The following is an 18,465-nucleotide window of genomic DNA, read 5'->3' as shown; positions in this document are numbered from 1 at the left end:
AAGCTAGCATGATACGTTGCCAACCTTTTTCCTGGTAGGAATAAGGAGCCAACCTTGACTCGTTGTTTTATCTACCAAAGTAGTCCAGGTCTGGGCATGGTCTTTGGACCGCTCCAGCGGTCGCAGGCTCATCACAGAACTCAAACTCTCCCGTGGTCAATTTCATTATACCCAAAAAAAAAAAAAAAAAAAAGTCTTACCATTAGATAGATTAAACTGTAGTGCTGCATACTTTTTTTGAATAGCAGTGGAAGAGTTTGTTATTTATTCATTGTCCCAGTGCAAGTTTCAAAGCTGTCATGCGGTAGAAATAATCACCGTTAATTGATGTTCTGATGCTTAATTAAGGGTGCATTTTTTTTTAAAAAAAATAGAATCTTCATGCCAGTTTATTATTTTTTTTATCCTCTAAATTTCTGTGGTAATTAAAAATAAGGATTTCATAAGATCTCATATTTTAAAACATTTCCATCGTTGAGAACTGAAGCCTTCTTGACCATCATTTGAGAGTGCTTGATTCACATTCGAAATCAAAATCAGAATTAAAATGAAAATCGAAATGACTTGAAATAAAAATCGCAATGATCAAATCTTTCAAAATGTTTGGTTCTTGATCAGAATCAGAATCGAAATAAAGATTTGAATCCATAGAGAAGAATAGGGATTGATTTTTATGTAGATTGAGCTATTCCCATTTCATCCTGAAATCGGAATCGAAACGAGACTTCTCTCAATCAAATGATGGGAATGGAAATCATCCATTCTTATTTCGATTTCAAGCTCTCATTTTTCTCAACTAAGCATCTTTTTGTGTTTAAACTACTATAATGTTGGCCAATGCTGATGTGAGAAATTTTGCTTGTTTAAGCACAACACTAACACCAACAGCTAAAAAGGGACAAGCAGGCGTTGTACCCAAACGAGAACTTCTCATCGGAGGGCATAACCGGCATCCCATTTAGCCGGTGTCGAACTACCTCGGTGCGGAGCTCACAAAAAAATGCGAGAAAAAGAACTAGCCAGAGCGGAAATTGGAACCACTGCTGGTGTCACACGTTTTTTTTTTTTTTGGAAAAAAGGGAATTTGGGTTGATTCCAATCCTACAAACGCATTTACGCTTCGTTGGATATGCTTTGAGGTTGTAGAGACGTGTGCCTTGCAAGTTAATAATTGCCAATAAAATAAATGATGGTCATGAGATATTAACTTCTGATATGGAGATCTTAACAACCGTAAGACATAACACCTTTTTTCTTTTTCTTTTTTTTTTTTGGTAGTGTGACATAACACCTTTTTAATTTTGTTGTTTAAGCCCCATATTGCTTGTTGGGTGAACTGATCTGTCAACAATTTCTGAGGGTCTATAACTTCAGAAATTGTATATGAGATGACTTTGGTTTCATCGATTATAGGTACCGCAATGTTAATATTTTTTATCCAGCAATGGGAAGCCTTGGGCGTGCATATCTAGGTATCGGGTGCGGGTATATCGTAATGAAATATATTTATTAAAAAAAAAAAAAAAAAAACTCATGGATCAGACTTGTCCTCTCCTAATCTCCTCCTACTCGCTTGCTACGCGCTCCTACATTTAAAATATTTTAAACGAAAAAAATTATTGTTAAAAGGATCGTACTTTGCTTCGCAGTCGCCCGGTGCGTCTCCCGGGCCCCGCCCGTCCTTTCGGGACGGTTCATAGCCACGTGGCATTTCCTTACTGGAGTCTCTCTGAACACGAATCATGTAGCGCGGGCATTATACGCCATCATCTATTTTCATGCCGCGTTTTTTTTTTTTTTTTTTTTTTTTGCATTTTAAAAAGAAGATTAGAAGTCAAATAGGAATAAAACTTCAAGACGAGGATTTATATATATGTATATATACACACAAGAGGCGGGTTAAAAACTAAAAAGAAAAAACAAAAAAGATCCAGAAGCCTCCCCCCGATTTCTCTACCGTGGAATCGGCGATACATTTTATACCATCTCTTTTCTTCTCCAATTCCTCCGTTCCCCTTCCTCTCTCCCAACTCTTGCTTCTCTATCCTTCCTCAGCTCGGCCTCGAAATCCTCCGCCAATCGGCCGCAGCTAGCCGCCCGATCTCCTTCGCCTCCCCACCCGCTCGATCCGCCGGCCCGTGCCGATCCTTTCGAGGTACTCCCATCCGAATCTTGTTGGGTTTTGGGGCCAATCCAGCGGCATCTAGGGTTTCTTATAGGAATGCAGCTTCTTTCCAGGTGATTCTGGTTGTCTTGATCTCCGCGATCGGAGTTTGCTGATTGTTCTCGTGGTCGGATCGCACGTGGGATATGTCGGGCCCGCTCGATCGGTTCGCCAGGCCCTGTGAGTGGCTTCGAATCTTTGCTAATTGGATGGAACTTGGAAGAATTTCTCGTTTGTTGGTTTTATTTGATGGATTCGTAGAAATTGCTTGCAATTTGTATGAGTTTTATTAGTAAGACCAGATCTTTGGTGTTTGGTTATCAATTTAGGGTTTGAATTTCTCTGTGAATTGAATTTGGCCTCAGTGTGGTTCTTTGTGAGTAATGTGATCTGGTTTTCTTCTCTCTCGCTTTTTTTTTTTCATTTAGGATTCATATTTTTTTGTTCATTGATAAATTCTTGTTAATTATGTCATTAGAGCAGGGCAGCTATTCTTTGTTCTAAAACATTTGAATTAGGGATCTAGTTTATGGCCAGCTTAGTTTCATTCTACTCACAATCCTTGGACCAGCTAAAACTGAGGTTGCAAGTGATTGCCGTTGATTTATTCCTTTTGCTGGGACCAAGTCATGATCTTTTTTCGAAAAACATAGAGATAAATGTGTGCCTTCATGCCATTAAATGACTATTGATAACCTTAGATGATTAGAGGTGGGGGTGTCCTTTCTTGTGCTTGACTTAGATGCTTTGCCATAAAGGAATTTTGAAGTTTTGATTTTTGAGTCTTTTAAGCAGCCAAGAGAAGTTTCTGTATTTTCACTGTTTAAGGATGCTTTATTAATTTAGAATCTAGAGTGAAAGATTTTGGCCAAGAAAGTTTTATTTCATCTTGTAGGACTAGGTTGTTGTTTCTTCTTCATTTTCTTTTTAATCTGTTTGGATTTGTCATAGGACAAGAAATTAGTTAGAAATCTCTATGCTCTTTCTCCTCCACCAATATTAGCAAGCTTAAAATGTACAATTAGTTCATGCGTTGCTTAAATCAGACATTTGGTATTGATCATTTGCTTTATTATTCAATCTCATTCAAATTTATGAGATGGGGGTCATTTTGCATCTTTATATTGTTCTGTGCATCTTTGTGAGATGCGTGCGTGTGTGCATTAATTATCTGATATAGTTGATGATGGTCTAAATTGAGTATTAGCAAGTTGATAATACAACATCTTTGAAAGGTTAGAATGGACTGCCTCAAATCTCTATGTTCTCTACCCTTTGACTTCTAAAGGATTAGGTATATTGGTTCCTTTAAGGAATGTGCAGTTTGTCAAAATTTATACATAAAATGTCTAGTTGTTGGCAAAGGATTTTCTTTCTTTCTTTCTTTCTTTCTTCATATATTTTACCTTTTGAAATACATATTGGTCAGGATAATGCAGCATAATTTGAAATGGTTGTCGATAGCTTCTTAGATATGTCCATCATATTCAGTGAGCAACAAATGACTTCTGTATCATGTTACAGGTTTTGAGGGTTTTTCTAGTCATGATGAACGAAAAGAACGGAAGTCAGATTTTGACAATTCAGAAGATGAAAGGAGGACAAGAATTGGATCATTGAAGAAAAAGGCTATAAATGCATCGACTAGATTTAGACATTCTTTAAAGAAAAAGAACAGGAGAAAAAGTGTTAGTCGAGTTATTTCTGTTTCAATTGAGGATATACGAGATATTGAGGATTTACAAGCTGTTGATGCATTTCGCCAATCACTAATTTTGGATGAGTTGCTACCTGCAAAGCATGATGATTATCATATGATGCTGAGGTAACTTGGTTTCCTTTATTTCATTGTTTTGACTATGTATCTTATGCATCTCTGTCTTGTTGGGATATTCAGATATTCCTGGAGTTGTTTGGATTCCTTTATGTATTTGATATATCTTTCTACTTTAAATGGATCACCCAGTCTAGTATATAAAGCTTACATTAAGCATTTGCATGCTGCAATTTTACAATACCTTATACATGTTTTTTGCTGGTCATTGTTCCCATATATAATTCTGAAGGATGTCACTGTATCTAACTTTGCTCACTAACTTCATGCTTCAGTTTTTTCCCTAAACTCTAATCAACCCTTGCCTCAGTGTTTTTTATTTTCCATTAGTCTTGTTTTCTTGTATGCCTTGTGCAAAGGAAGGAAAATAGTGGATTGCTTGGTGGATATTGGCCTAATGTCTATGCTGTCTTTCACCTAAATGTTGGGTTATGTTGGTTGATTTATATTAGATATTCCATGTTATATGCAATAATCATGTTGTATTCTATTTTATGATCTCTATGGTCAATTAATTGACATGTAAATGAATGATATATCAAGATTTGTATTTAAAAACAGTAATTGGTTTTGAATCTGAAATAAAGTCTGATAATGGCATTCTTGTTTGTGTTATGGTAGCTTGCTAAAGACTAAAGGTATCTGCACATTTTTAAAATAGAAACTTATTAGGCTATGTATGCTAAATATTGATTACACATAGAATATCAGAGTACCTAATTTTAAAATCTGGTACCAATTTAATAAACTTTGTTTGCCTACTGATGTTCAGTGAAATCTACTTTCTCATATGGGTTGCATTCCAGCTCGGTAGACAGGCTTTAGCATTTTTGTGCTAGTTATCATGAATCAAAAATCTGGTTCTAGAAATCTGCTTATCAGATTTACATTGTAATCACTTGAAGTTTTTAGATAAAATTCAAATTTCCAGTAATTTGAACAAAATATCAGGACCAGCCATTTTGCTTCCCTTTATCTTTTGCTTTAGTAAAGCAAACTCACAAAGTGAGATAAAATTGAGGGTATGGGGAGATTTTAATTTCTGCAATATTACATAGGAGTTGCTGCAGTGCAATGCCCTTTGTATTTACTAATCAGTGATGAGAATTTTCATTTCTTAATAGTTGTGTTCCTGCAAACACATTTCCATGATCATATGGTTTACAAAAAGCAAGAAAATACATCAATGTAAACTGTGCATAAGAGGTGGCTTCAACATAAAAGGAATCATCATCCGAGACTTGTAGTGAAAACTGCACACATCCATCCCATCCACACCCCCCTCCCCCACAAAAAAAATAAAAGAAAAGAAAAGGCTGCATGAATGCTCTTTGCCAATAGATGCCACAGGCCTGCCATCTCTCTCTCTCTCTCTCTCTCTCTCTCTCTCTCTCGTGCGCGCGCGCGCACACAGACATGTTAATAGGTTGAGCTCTGACCAAGATGTCCAGCGTTGCATGGTTTCCATAATTTAAGAAGGCTCCAATGTAATGACCTAGCCCTGATAATTTTAAACAGCCAAATAGAGTCTCCCATGGCCCACAAAGTAAAAGAACATCAACTGCCTATATAATCATCGATCACAAGCTACTAAAAGCCCGTATTACCTTCAAAAATCTAAGTTCTTGTGCCCTTTCATTTTCATCATGATTATCAACATATGTGCTTTGTCGTGATTTGTGTAGTTAATATTATCATTCCCCTGACTAGCAGGTCCAAGTATATGCTTGTTCCATTTTTCTAGTTGTTCACAACAGTTAAATTATAGTATGCCTTTCAATGATTACAGCATTTCTGCACTCTTTGGCACATATTTTATTCTTGTTACTTCATGTGTTCTTCTGTAATAGATGATTTTCTGACTATTTAAAGTGACTGGGAAATGAATTTTTAGCCAAACACATGGTTTGTCTCCAGTTTGAACCTCTGGTAGCTACTTCTAAACTGTATTAATTTATATCTAACACCAATTGGCTTGTAATATATATATATATATATATATATATATATATATATATATATATATATATATATATATATAGGGGTAGACTTAGATAAGGTTGATCCGATTTGAGCTCAAATATGGTCAGGTCAAAACTAGATAATCAGGTTTCTACATCAATGATCTAAGTTGTTGGATATGATCTACTATCTCAAAATTGATCGGACACCAAAAATCATATGATTTGGAGACTCCTAGCCTATGTATCAAGTGATCAAAAAATTTTTATTTAGGTTGTCCAATTTTTGACTCGATGTATGTGTTAGGGCTCTCTAAATTATATCATTTTTTTTTATGCAAGTAGTTTTTTGGTAGTAGATCACATCCAACAGCTTAGATCATCGATATAGGACTCCTATTGTAGAGTCTTGACTTGAATGGATTTGAATCCAAATCCAATCGACCTTATTCTAGTGTAGCGCTCTCTCTCTCTCTCTAGATATATATGTATATGTATATGTGTATATGTATGTATATATATGTATATGTATATGTATATGTATATATATATATATATATATATATATATATATGTTATGTATATGTATATATGTATGTATATGTGTATGTGTGTGTGTGTGTGTGTGTGTGTGTGTATAGATATAGATATAAACTTCTGCTCGGTCCTTGCAGAGATTCAAATTCATGCTCAATCTCTTCAGTGCATAGGGATGTCTCTCTTTTGCAGCATGAACCGGATCAGAAAGAGTCTGAATTGCTTATATTTTGTAAATATTATTGAAGTTACACCACATCATGCTTCAAAATTTCAGATTCGTATTCTATATCAAGTCATTTGTATTTTCTTTGATGGAAGTTGATTTTCCTTTTGTTGTTGTAATTTAACTATCTTAATCTAATTTGTGAAAACTTGTTTACTTCTAGATTTTTGAAAGCAAGGAAGTTTGATATTGAAAAAGCAAAGCACATGTGGGCTGAAATGCTTCAGTGGAGAAAGGAATATGGTGTTGATACTATTGAAGAGGTAATAGATAATTTCCTCTCTAGCTTACGAAATCAAAGAGTTCCATTGTGATGATCAGAAAGATCTGTAAACATCAATGTACATATAATGATAACAAGAATTATTGGAGTTCTTTTTTTAAAAGAAATTGTTGTTAATTAAATTTGTTACATGAAAAATGAACAGCATTTAACATTGCATTATAAATTGCATAGAATCATAGTGTCAAATGCCTGCCTGATCTCATCATCTCTGCTGCTGCCAGTCTAGCTATCTCATTGCCCGATGACTTGACCCTCCTCCCTCTGACCACCCTGTTTCCTTCTTGTTGGCATCACATGGCAACCATCTTCCTGGGTTCTACTCCATCCTCCATGAACTTCAATCCTCTTCCATGGTCCATTGGCTCGTTGCACCCCAAAATTGGGAGCTAGCTCATCGGATCCAGTCAATCTTAGGCAGTGAAGGCCAGTCCAGACTCATCTTAATTGCTAGAAGGGCATGAAAGTCTATACCATCTTGTCCATCAAAAAAGAGACCCAAGGATCAGATGCATATCCAGAGTGATTTGATTGTCAAGAGGAGCATTGCATTAAACATGGCATTCTAATCGCTTGATCATGATTGCTGCTGTTGAATATCAAGCACTGTTGGTGGCAGTGATATTGAGGTTGAGCAGGGCCAGGGTCGGATGGAGAGTACGGAAGGAAATGGGGACTGTGATAAGATGGCTATGGAGAGGAATAAGAAGGGCCATGCAGGAAGAGGGCATGATCAAGTTGTTACAGAGAGGTGGCAGAGGAGGTGAGAGTTAGCCTACTGAAGGAGAGGGAGGTGGGGGCAGCATCATGTGGTGAAGGGAGGAGGAGTGGAACTATTAAAGAAGTGAAATACTGATGGTGTCAATGAAAACAGAGAAATAGACAATGGAGGTAATTTGAATGGAGACTAGTGGGGTGGTTGTGGTGGCATTGGGATGCAAGGATTTGGGTTTGGGGTTTGAGAGGCTTAAGGAGGGGCAGGTGTTTATCGTGCTATAGCAAAGCTGGGTAGCTATGGTGCTCTTGACATCCTGATCCAATGGGTCTTAATGAGATTTCAGTTAGATCCTAAGGCAGGAAACTTGGGAGGAGTAGATGTTCTTTTGAGGAGAGAATATCTCCCACACACACAGTCCACACATGCATGCATGCACACACGCATATGTATATGCATACATGTATGCATGCATGCATACTTACATACATGCGTACTTACATACATATTACACCTACTTATGTACATACTAGTACGTATATAAATACATGCATGCATACATCCATGCATCCATATATACATATGCATATGCTTACATTCATTCATGTATTTATGTGTGTATCTCAAGCATGAAATGCAGAATACATTCAACATGGAAGCATATAGTCTCTGAAAACAGATTTTAGTTCAACATCATAGGTACATATATCATGGTTTCTGTTGCCCCCAAGCTCTGGCATTTGTATGCACTCCTGGTAGAGCTACTTGGAAGGGAGCTTCTGTCCAGATTGTGAACCTGTCCATGAAGAAATAACCTTATTTTCTTCTTATACCACATAAAAATCATCTTTGGTTTTGTGATAGTTTTTACTTAAAATTGATCGTTGTCTCACTGAAGTTAACATTTCATCAGGATTTTGAGTACACTGAGTTAAATGAAGTTCTACAGTACTATCCTCATGGTTACCATGGTGTGGACAAGGAAGGGAGACCTGTTTACATTGAAAGGCTGGGAAAAGTCGATCCCAACAAACTCATGCAGGTGACGACTATGGATCGGTATGTAAGATACCATGTGAGGGAGTTTGAGAGGAGCTTTTTGATCAAGTTCCCAGCTTGCTCACTTGCAGCAAAGAAGCACATTGATTCAAGTACAACCATTCTGGATGTTCAGGGCGTGGTATGTTATCTCAAACATGACCTCACTGCAAATATTGTGTCCTTTTGTAGTTATAATTTTTGACAAGTGTGCATGTCTCATGTGATATCATGTGTCTTCCTGTAGAGTTTGAAAAACTTCAGCAAGACTGCCCGAGAGCTGATTGTACGATTGCAGAAAATTGACAGTGACAACTACCCAGAGGTTTGTGACCTACGTCCATGTTTTGTGGTCTAAATGGATTCCAATTGCTATAAGAAAACACCTGAATAGGATGGTAAACAATGTTTTTGCAGACATTGCACCGAATGTTCATCATCAATGCTGGTCCAGGCTTTAGGCTGCTATGGAACACTGTGAAATCTTTTCTTGATCCAAAAACTACTTCAAAGATTCATGTAAGCAATTCTCTGTTATATGGTGGAAGCTTTCTCTAGAGATTAAGAAACTGTAACTTGTTATTTCTAATTTTTTTCAGGTTCTTGGAACCAAGTACCAAACTAAGTTGTTCGACATAATTGATGCCAGGTAGGTGCTCTGCCTCTTGCTTTATATTGGATTTGCTTATCATCAAAGTATTTGCTCATATCCAACCTGCCACCTAATTTTTATGTTATCTTGGATTCTCTTTAGTGAGTTGCCAGAATTTTTTGGTGGTACTTGTACCTGTGCAGAATATGGAGGATGCCTTAAATCTGAAAAAGGCCCATGGAAGGACCCAAATATATTGAAGGTTTCTATTATTGTCTTAATTTCTTTATCATCTTCTTTTTCTCATAATTAGCTTATGATTTCCATGATTTTCTCTGGAATTCAGATGGTCCTCAATGGTGAAGCACAATGTGCAAGGCAAATTGTTACAGTTTCCAATGGCGAGGGGAAGATCATTGCTTATGCTAAGCCACCATACCCAGCGGTAAGACCCTATCCATTTCATCTAATTCTTTGAGTCAAACTTAGTCCATTTTCCCTAGAAGATCCAATTGTTCTCTTATTGGACCAGATAAAGGGTAGTGATACATCTACTACTGAGTCTGGCTCAGAAGCTGAAGACATTACTTCCCCCAAAGCGTCAAGGATCTATATTTCACATCCTCAGTTAACTCCAGTTCGTGAAGAGGTAAGCTTGAAGTCCTTTTAGATGTATGGTTGGTGTAAGGCTTTCTTTTGCTATCAATTAGATGAGGAAGCTATAGTTTGAAACTTTGCTGTGTTAAATATGTTATCTTACAGTTCAGAGACTATTAATTTTCATTGCCATCCACTATATATTACAAACTGTGTGGAGAGTTTACCCCTAGATGCCAAATAGCCAGAATACATTTTGCCATCATTTTTTCCCCTTTTAAAGGGGCTTTTCTGGTTTTCTTTCGAATTATTTATATTGCCTTCTTTAAAAGTTGCACATAAATGTAGAATTTTGCAACTACACAATTTTTTTTCTTTAATGACTTCCATGGGCAGCTTGCTTAAATATATGTTCTTACACAAAAACTGAGACCTTTTAATCATGCAATCATGAGTATGATAATGCTGGAGATTGACATGTGGTTACCAAGGTACATGCATAATGGCATGGATCCAACTTCAAGAATTTAGCCAAGCAACACTAATATGGAACATATATAGAGACATGCATGCACTTTATATTTCAGTAAGATGAGAGCCAAGCAACACTAATATGGAATATACTCATATATAGAGACACACATGCACTTTTTTATATTTCTTTAAGATGAAATATTCTGTGTTCTTGCAGGGAAAAATGGTCAAGCCAGCCAGCTTTTCTGGCTTTCCAGAACATGATGAGTATGTCCCAATGGTTGATAAGGCTGTGGATGCAGGATGGAAGAAAGAAGTTTCTAATCAAAAGCTCCCTTCATCTAAAGGTTTGTAAATCCAAACTTATGGAATCAATAAGATATGAGGTCATGCTTGTGCTGTTTTAACGTTTCTAAAGATCAGCTAACCTAAGACCTACCATTTTTTAAAAAAAAAAAAAAAAGAAAAAACCATATTTAGGTATATTAATGCTCAAGAAATGTCATTTACCTCGTTTTTGCATGGTATTTTCTAACTCTGTCAACATGACCAGTACAATGGAGCACTGGAGCTTTTAGGAGCATCAATGTTAAGGTTTAATAATGTGCTAAATTTCATGTAATGCTGTTTGATCTTTGAGCTTTGAAATTTAACCTACTCTCGATAATCAGAACCTTCCAACTTGATGAAATATAAACCTATTGGTGTCAAGGTGAAGGATAACTTTGAAATTGTTCTGTCAGCGCACCCACAATTTACTGGCAGTTGGTTTATGCCATCAAGATTTTAGATAACACTGAATGCTAAAATCGTTAAATTTTTATTTCATGCAGTGTGTTTAACATCCCACTCTTAAATCTGAGATTTGGAATCACCAACCTCATAAGCTTTCTAAATTCTGTGCTATAAAGCACTTTCAAAATACTTTATGTAGCCTTAAATATAACTGGCTCGAGTTCTTCTCAAAATTTTCAATTATGCAATCTAGTCACTTTGAATGGCATGAAGGACAAATAATTACCATAAACAGTCAAATCATGTTAATACTACTTGTTTTGTCATATTCCTTTCGTGCTGCTATCTATCAATCTTATCAGTTATCTTGTTTCCTGAAATGATGGTAGCATTGGCTAAGCTGAATACTGCCCCCAATACAGGGTCTTTTTCTTTGTCGGATACACATAAGCCTTCTGAAGGACTTCCAGCTCAGATAATTGCATTGTTTATGGCCTTCTTCATGACCTTTTTTGCGCTGCTTCGTTCTTTCACCAGCCGTGTGACCCAGAGGCTTCCAAACAAAACTTCTGAGCCAGATCACCTCGATTCTGCATATTCTATAAACCCTGTTCCTAAAGAGGAATTTCGCCCCCCTTCACCTGCTCCTGGGTTCAGCGAGGCAGACCTCCTTTCATCTGTCTTGAAAAGGTTGCGTGAGCTGGAAGAGAAGGTTGATATTCTTCAAGCAAAGCCATCTGAAATGCCTCCAGAGAAAGAAGAGTTGCTTAATGCTGCTGTTTGCCGTGTAGATGCATTAGAAGCTGAGCTTATAGTTACCAAAAAGGTATACTTTTTCATCTTGTTTACCGCAGAGGATTTGACAAACAGACACATTTTTGATAGAATATATCATGCCACATGATATCGTGCACCTGAGAGCTATAGAGTTTACATACACGTCATATATTTTCAACAGAATGATTTTCTTCCTGAACGTGGCAATTGTCTGTAATGGCACACACCAATTCCACAAATGGTTGCAAATCAAATGCTAATGTCCTAATAAATTCCCCTTACATTTAAAAAAAGGTTTGCGTAGTTCTGAGTCTTCTTGTTAGCTGTGATCTTATGTGGGCCCAAATTGCTTTCTCAATTGATATATCAATTCTTTGCCAGTTCAACTATATGCAGACTTATCTTCTTGCTGTCCAAAGAGGAAATATGTTTATGTTCAGCCTTCTTAGTCCATCTGTTTTTTCTTTCCTTCTATGCAAGGATTAAAGAATTGCATGTCATATATGTGTGATTGCATGCTGGCATGGTATGCTCTGGTACATGTCATGCTTAATAACATGCTAGGGCTCAAAGCTAAAGGAATGAGTGCTGCTGTTATGGACTGGTACACATGATATAGGGTATGGACACCCCTGTATTATGTCTGTACTTGGTCAGCACCATATATACCATACAGGGCTATTGAACCAGTGCTTTTATGCCACATGTTACATGCAGTATCAAATTATTTTCTTTTCTATTCATTTTTGTTTGTGCTGCATTTACTTATTCACCTGAATATGTTTACATGAAAAAAAGGTTCTCTTTTTTTGTATCGTTGTATTCATTTCTTGTATATTTTTTCTAGGCTTTACATGAAGCTCTTATGAGGCAAGAAGAACTGCTTGCATACATTGACCGTCAGGAAGAGGCTAAGTTTCGGGTTGGTCCTTGTTTTTTTCTCTTCCACGTCCATGCATATTTGTGTTTTCTAAGTTGATGATACAGATGGCTAACGATATGTTAATGCATATGTTTCTGCAGAAGAAGAAATTTTGCTTTTGAAGAAAGAGAGTGCACAGATCAATTTCGCCGTGACCATCTTGCTACTGGTGTTTTATAATGAGTGATGATTTTGATGTGTATTTATCCAGAGAAACCCTTTCCTGATAACAACTGACTCTATTGAGATGAATGATCAGATAAAAATAAATCATATTGTTTCATTGTTATCCGTTGCTGCTAATGACGTGGTTGATGGTCAGTATGAGTGTTGTCAAAACACATCGTGAATACTTTTACAACATGAGCTTCTACTACATATTTTCCTAAAGCGCGTTCATCACCAACTCCAACTATAGCGTTAAAACTTGTCCCTTTTTAATATATTTATCATGCTGAATCTGAGGTTTTTGATGCATGCAAGGATTTTTGTTGCAATGTTGATACATCGCTGTTATACTACTTTTTGATGTCCTCATGACTTGATAAAATATTTTTTGTGACTTTTTGATGTCCTCATGACTTGATAAAATATTTTTTGTGAGGATCAATGTACATGATCTTTTTCTCTTCAACTCGTTCCTTCTGCCTAAGACTGTCTATCCTTGCGAGGTTACAGGTGATGACGGGTGGTCTCTGCATGTCCTCCCTTGAAGGTAGAAATCAATTAGTCACTCATGAATATTATTCACCAAGGTTTGAATCAATAGGAGATCATTCAAGACTTGAATGACCACTCAACAGATAACAGGAGCTTTGGTCTCCTTTCATCAAGGTGGAGGTAGGCAAAAAAAAAAATTGTAATTTGTGGATCACTCAAAGAAATGCAGCAAGATTAAGGTTTTTTATAATTATAGTAGGTTAATACAAAATTTGTACAAGAAGAAGTTGCTTCTTAATTATAATAGGTATCTAATGAATTATGAATTCAATAGATCGAGTTTAGTGGAAAGAAGGTTATTCGTTGCTCATTATCACAAAATCCTTTTCATTTTGTTTAGCTCAATGCCCTTTTAATGGATCCTAGTGATAGGTAGGTTTCATAGGAACTTGACCATCTTATTTGGTCAAATACTTAATGATAAAAATCCTATATCCCTTTCATCATGGTGTTTTCAAGCTAGTTATTGGATAAGAAGCTTAAAAATTATGTTATTGATTGATATCGATATTGTGCAGTGATGATATATTTTTTTTGAAGCAAGTATAGTGACGATGTAAGTAGTAAAGCTATTGATAATGATCTTGGTACGAAGTAGCTCACTATAATAAATATTTAAATTTTGTTATGTCTGCTTAGAAGAGTCATTATTAAGTTTATTTTCGTTCGACGGATAGAGGAATAGACACCAATCCGAATGGAAAAGTTGAGACTTCATATCAAGCTAACAAAAAGAAACCAATAACATAAAATGGAACATAAGAGCCTGTCTAAGCTAGGAAGTCTTGCTTGCTTCTATTATGGATGAAAATTGCTGATATTTTTTAGATGTCAATTGGGTAAGGCACTTACAGTAAGGAGGATGTGCGAATATAACCCAAAAGCTGAAGGTGAAATCTTATGAGATTATGGTAAGACTTCCAATTATTATCCTTTTTTTGGTAAGGCGGGTGATTATATGACTCTAGTGTGAGTGCATCCTAACATATCAGAGTACAAAATATCCTGCAGGGCCTATGAGCACCTCTGGCCCTATCGCCAAGTCCAGTCTACAGAATGCTTGGTGACAAAAGAGGCAATCCAATTTGCCTACTGTTTGCCTCTCAAAAGACATGACAAATCGATATCTCGATAAACTCACAGACGGATGCCCAGATATCACGGAGTAGCAGATGGGCCTCCAACTGTCTCATCTCATCCCGGATCCAATCAATGACGATCGTCGAATCATCCTCAATGCAAATCCTCTCTGCTCTCAGCTCGTGTCTAGCGTAGATGACGCCCGTCCAAGCAGTTTGAAGATCCACACCTGGGATAGAGGGCTCAAATTGATACGAACCCCCCTCCCCCTCCCCTCCTCCGCCAATAATCTAGCATCTGGACCCTGAATAATGAAGCCAGCGCCACCCCTGCCATCCTTGACATTACCATCAAAAAAGATCTTGACAAACCCCAAGAGTGGGGGCTCCCAGAAAATGAAGATACTTCTGGCTCACTGTAAGAGCAGCATGGGGGTCTCAGGACTCAGAGGTGTCATAGGATAAGACGGCAGTGTCGAAACGACAGTACTCCTTGATCAGATCTATAGCTCTCTCCAACACCCGATGTATAGGCACCACCTCAGTGTCGAAGACCAAACTATTCCTGAAAAACCAAATCTGATAGATGACATACACCATCCTCCCCCAAGTCCCAGTCTGCCCTCCGATCATACTTCGATGAATCAAATCTAAGAAGGGGCCCATCTAGGAGCCGCCAATCGCCTCCTAAGGGTGATCCCCCACCCTCCTCCAAATCAGTCTCGCTCTCGGGCAGCGTAGGATAGCATATTTCATCGACTCCTCCAGACCATAGATCGGACGGCAGCCAAAAGATCCATACTCCTGTCCCTGAGCAGCATGCTAGTTGGAAGTCGGTTCCAAGCAACCTTCCAAATGAATAGCTTCACTCTAGGATGAGCAACCATTCTCCAGATCCAAGCAGTCTCAATCTTCCTGTGTAGCATAGTCCCATTAATTACACAATGATCCCTCGTAGGGGCCTTAGGACAGCACGAACTACCCCACACCCTTGGATCCTATGTCCGATGGATAGGCATCAGGATGGCAAGAATCCGATCAGCAAGCGGACTGCCAAAGAGATGGGTGATGTCTTAAACTCTCCAAGCCCTACCATTAGTGGTAAGCAATTCATAGACTCACAGATGGTCATCCACCTCCATGCTGGCATATATCAGCCATCTAGAAAGAGGGAGGCTAGAGATCAGGCATCCTGGCTCACCTCAACTGATGCCCCATCCCCAATCAACCATCTAATCTGGGCAAGCAGAATAGGAGCACGGGTGCAGATCTTCCTTCATATGAAAGAACATCCACGGATAGTATGGATCTGAGACCCTTGACTTTACATCTCATATCGAGCCCCCATCATCCTACTCCATAGACAATCAGACTGGAGAAGAAATCTAGCAGCATATCTAACAATCATAGCCTCTCTCCTGTTCAATAGCGACTAAATCTCGAGCCCCCCATCCCACATGGACTGACAGACCACCTCCCAAGATATCAGATGAACTTTCTGACCATCGTGCCTAGAGCCCTATAGGAAGTTGCGGAAAAGCTACTCCAACCTCTTAAGGTAAGAAACGGGCACCATCGTATTTGTCAGAAGGTAGATCGGGGTGGAGCTTAGGATAAATCTGATGAGGGTTGTCCTACCCATCATAGAGAGAGCATTGGTTTGTCAGCCATCGAGACGATCCTGGATCTGCTGCACCATATGTCTGCAGTTAGCCCTCCGAAGAAGTCGTCGAGTGATAGGAACCTCAAGATAAACTAGGGTTCCAATCTGCTCCAGGATCCTCAGCCTATCCCGGATAGCCTCTTTCACCTGGACCTTCATCTTGGGGCTTAAGATGATTGTGAACTTCTACAAGTTCACAAACTAGCTTGATGCCTGACAATAGGCCTTAATGATGGAAGCAAAACACCTCGCATTCTAGATGGAAGCTCGGCCAATCAGAAGACAGTCATTAGCAAAAAGGAGGTATGAGAGTGGCTCAGTCCCAAGGGTAGGTCTGTAAGGCTCCAGCTCTGACCCTGGGCTGCTGCTTTCAGTGCTCGAGATAAAGCATCAGCATATAAGATAAAACAAATAGAAGGAGAGAGGGAAATCTTGGCAAAGCCCAATCATCGAGTGAAAGAAATCTATCGGTGCGTCGTTGATCAGAATCGCAAAGCTCGGAGTCTCCATGCAATCCATGATCTAATCGATCCATCTATCTTGGAAGTCAAGCTCCTGCATCACCTACCGTAGAAAGTGCCAACTCATCTGGTCATAGGCATGCTCCATGTCCAGCTTCATCACCATCAGGCTATGGCGGATAGACACCCACCGCAGATCATGCATGAACTCTTGGGCAAGGAGGACGTTGCTGGTGATGCTACGCTTGCTGGCAAAGGCACCCTGTTCAGGACAGATTAGTCGAGGTCTAATTAGCTTCAGTCATCCGATCAAGATCCTGGCATATACCAGATAGAGGATGGTGCAGAGACTAATCAGTTTGAAATGTTTTGGTGTAGACGCATCAGACCACTTCGAGATGAGGGTAACTAGCATTTTCTTCCACTCCTCTGGTATGCTTCTGGAGTCGAAGACCCTCTACACCACCTCCACCACCTCACCTCCAATTATGGGCCAGTAACAATGGAAGAAAAGGGATGGAAATCCATCTGGCCCCGGGGTCTTCTCCTCCCCCAGGGACCAGAGAGCATCCCACACCTCCTTAGCAAACACTGAGTGAGTCAAGGCCTCATTCTCCTGATCGAAGACACAGATCACAGACTAGGCCCTTCAAAGTGGAGAATCCCTGCTAAGTGCCATCGTCCAGTGCGATTTGAAGAACTAGGTGATCAGCCCTCTGACATCCCCACTGTCCTCCACCACTACGCCATTGCTTCCCCTCAACTACCTGATCCAATTAGCAGACCTCCGGATCATTGTCGATTGGTAAAAGAATCTAGTATTGCGGTCACCCTTCTTGATCCATTGGATCCTGAATTTCTGCCTCCATGCACATCATCCCTTGCTGTCTCAGCAAGGAATTGTGCATCAAGAGCTTGTGATGAAGCTCCCTCAAAGCCCCCTTCCTGATCCTCTCTAATCTATAGATCTGCAATGTCTACTTCCACCCCCTTGATCCACCTAGTAAGATCACCGACCTCAAGATGGTTCCACCGGATGAGCCTACGTCTAACCAAATCCAACCGCTGAGTCATCTGATATCTCGCATCTCCATGGATCAGTATTCTCCACACCTCACTGATCAGCTCCCACGATTTTGGGTAAGAGGTTCAGAACCTCTCAAATCTGAAAGAAGCCCTACGCATACGTGGGCCATCTGTGGTGACCAAAAGTGGACAATGATTGGAGGCAATCTTTGGCAAATGCTGAACCTGATGCCCAAAAAAATGCTGGAGCCAATTGACGGTGGCAAGGGCACAATCAATTCTCTCCTAGACTCTGGCCGTCCCTTGATGATTATTGTATCAGGTAAATCTGGATCCAGAGTAATCCAAGTCAATCATACCCTCATCACTAATAAACTACATGAATTTTTTGAAATCAATGCTGTCCACAAGCTGTCTATCGCCCATCTTCTCATGTAGTCCTATAATGCAATTAAAATCCCCAATGATAAGAGACGGCAAACCCTGCAATACCATCTTAGAAATCTCGAACCAAAGCACCCTCCACTCCCTATACTCGGTGCTCGCACATATGCTAGATAATAGCCACGGGCCTCTGGTCTGCTCTGAGATAACTAAGGTCACCTACTGCTCGCATCTATGGAAAGTGTCTATCTTAATCGAGCCATATCTTCACATCACC

At 39.0% G+C, this 18,465-nt stretch overlaps 1 protein-coding gene across 2 annotated transcripts; it reads left to right on the top strand.

Annotated features, from left to right (window-relative positions):
* The first annotated feature begins 1,902 nt into the window (after positions 1-1,902).
* On the top strand, positions 1,903-13,144 carry LOC105056243 (phosphatidylinositol/phosphatidylcholine transfer protein SFH6). Of its 2 annotated transcripts, none has more exons than XM_019854484.3 (15): positions 1,903-2,155; positions 2,239-2,344; positions 3,689-3,989; positions 6,886-6,985; positions 8,634-8,900; positions 9,006-9,083; positions 9,176-9,277; positions 9,358-9,407; positions 9,513-9,612; positions 9,697-9,795; positions 9,883-9,999; positions 10,639-10,768; positions 11,579-11,982; positions 12,781-12,855; positions 12,957-13,144. In XM_019854484.3, the coding sequence occupies exons 2-15, from the start codon at positions 2,311-2,313 to the stop codon at positions 12,975-12,977; spliced, it is 1,878 nt and encodes a 625-aa protein (XP_019710043.1). In that variant the 5' UTR covers positions 1,903-2,155; positions 2,239-2,310; the 3' UTR covers positions 12,978-13,144. The 2 variants fall into 2 exon arrangements, with proteins under 2 accessions (XP_019710043.1, XP_073103269.1); XM_073247168.1 differs by having other exon boundaries at positions 2,228-2,344.
* The last annotated feature ends 5,321 nt before the right edge of the window (positions 13,145-18,465 follow it).

The sequence above is a fragment of the Elaeis guineensis genome, chromosome 13 (genome assembly GCF_000442705.2).
Source record: "Elaeis guineensis isolate ETL-2024a chromosome 13, EG11, whole genome shotgun sequence".
Lineage (NCBI taxonomy): Eukaryota > Viridiplantae > Streptophyta > Magnoliopsida > Arecales > Arecaceae > Elaeis > Elaeis guineensis.
The sequence above is the reverse complement of the archived record's forward strand: the minus strand, read 5'-3'. Positions and strand labels throughout refer to the sequence as shown.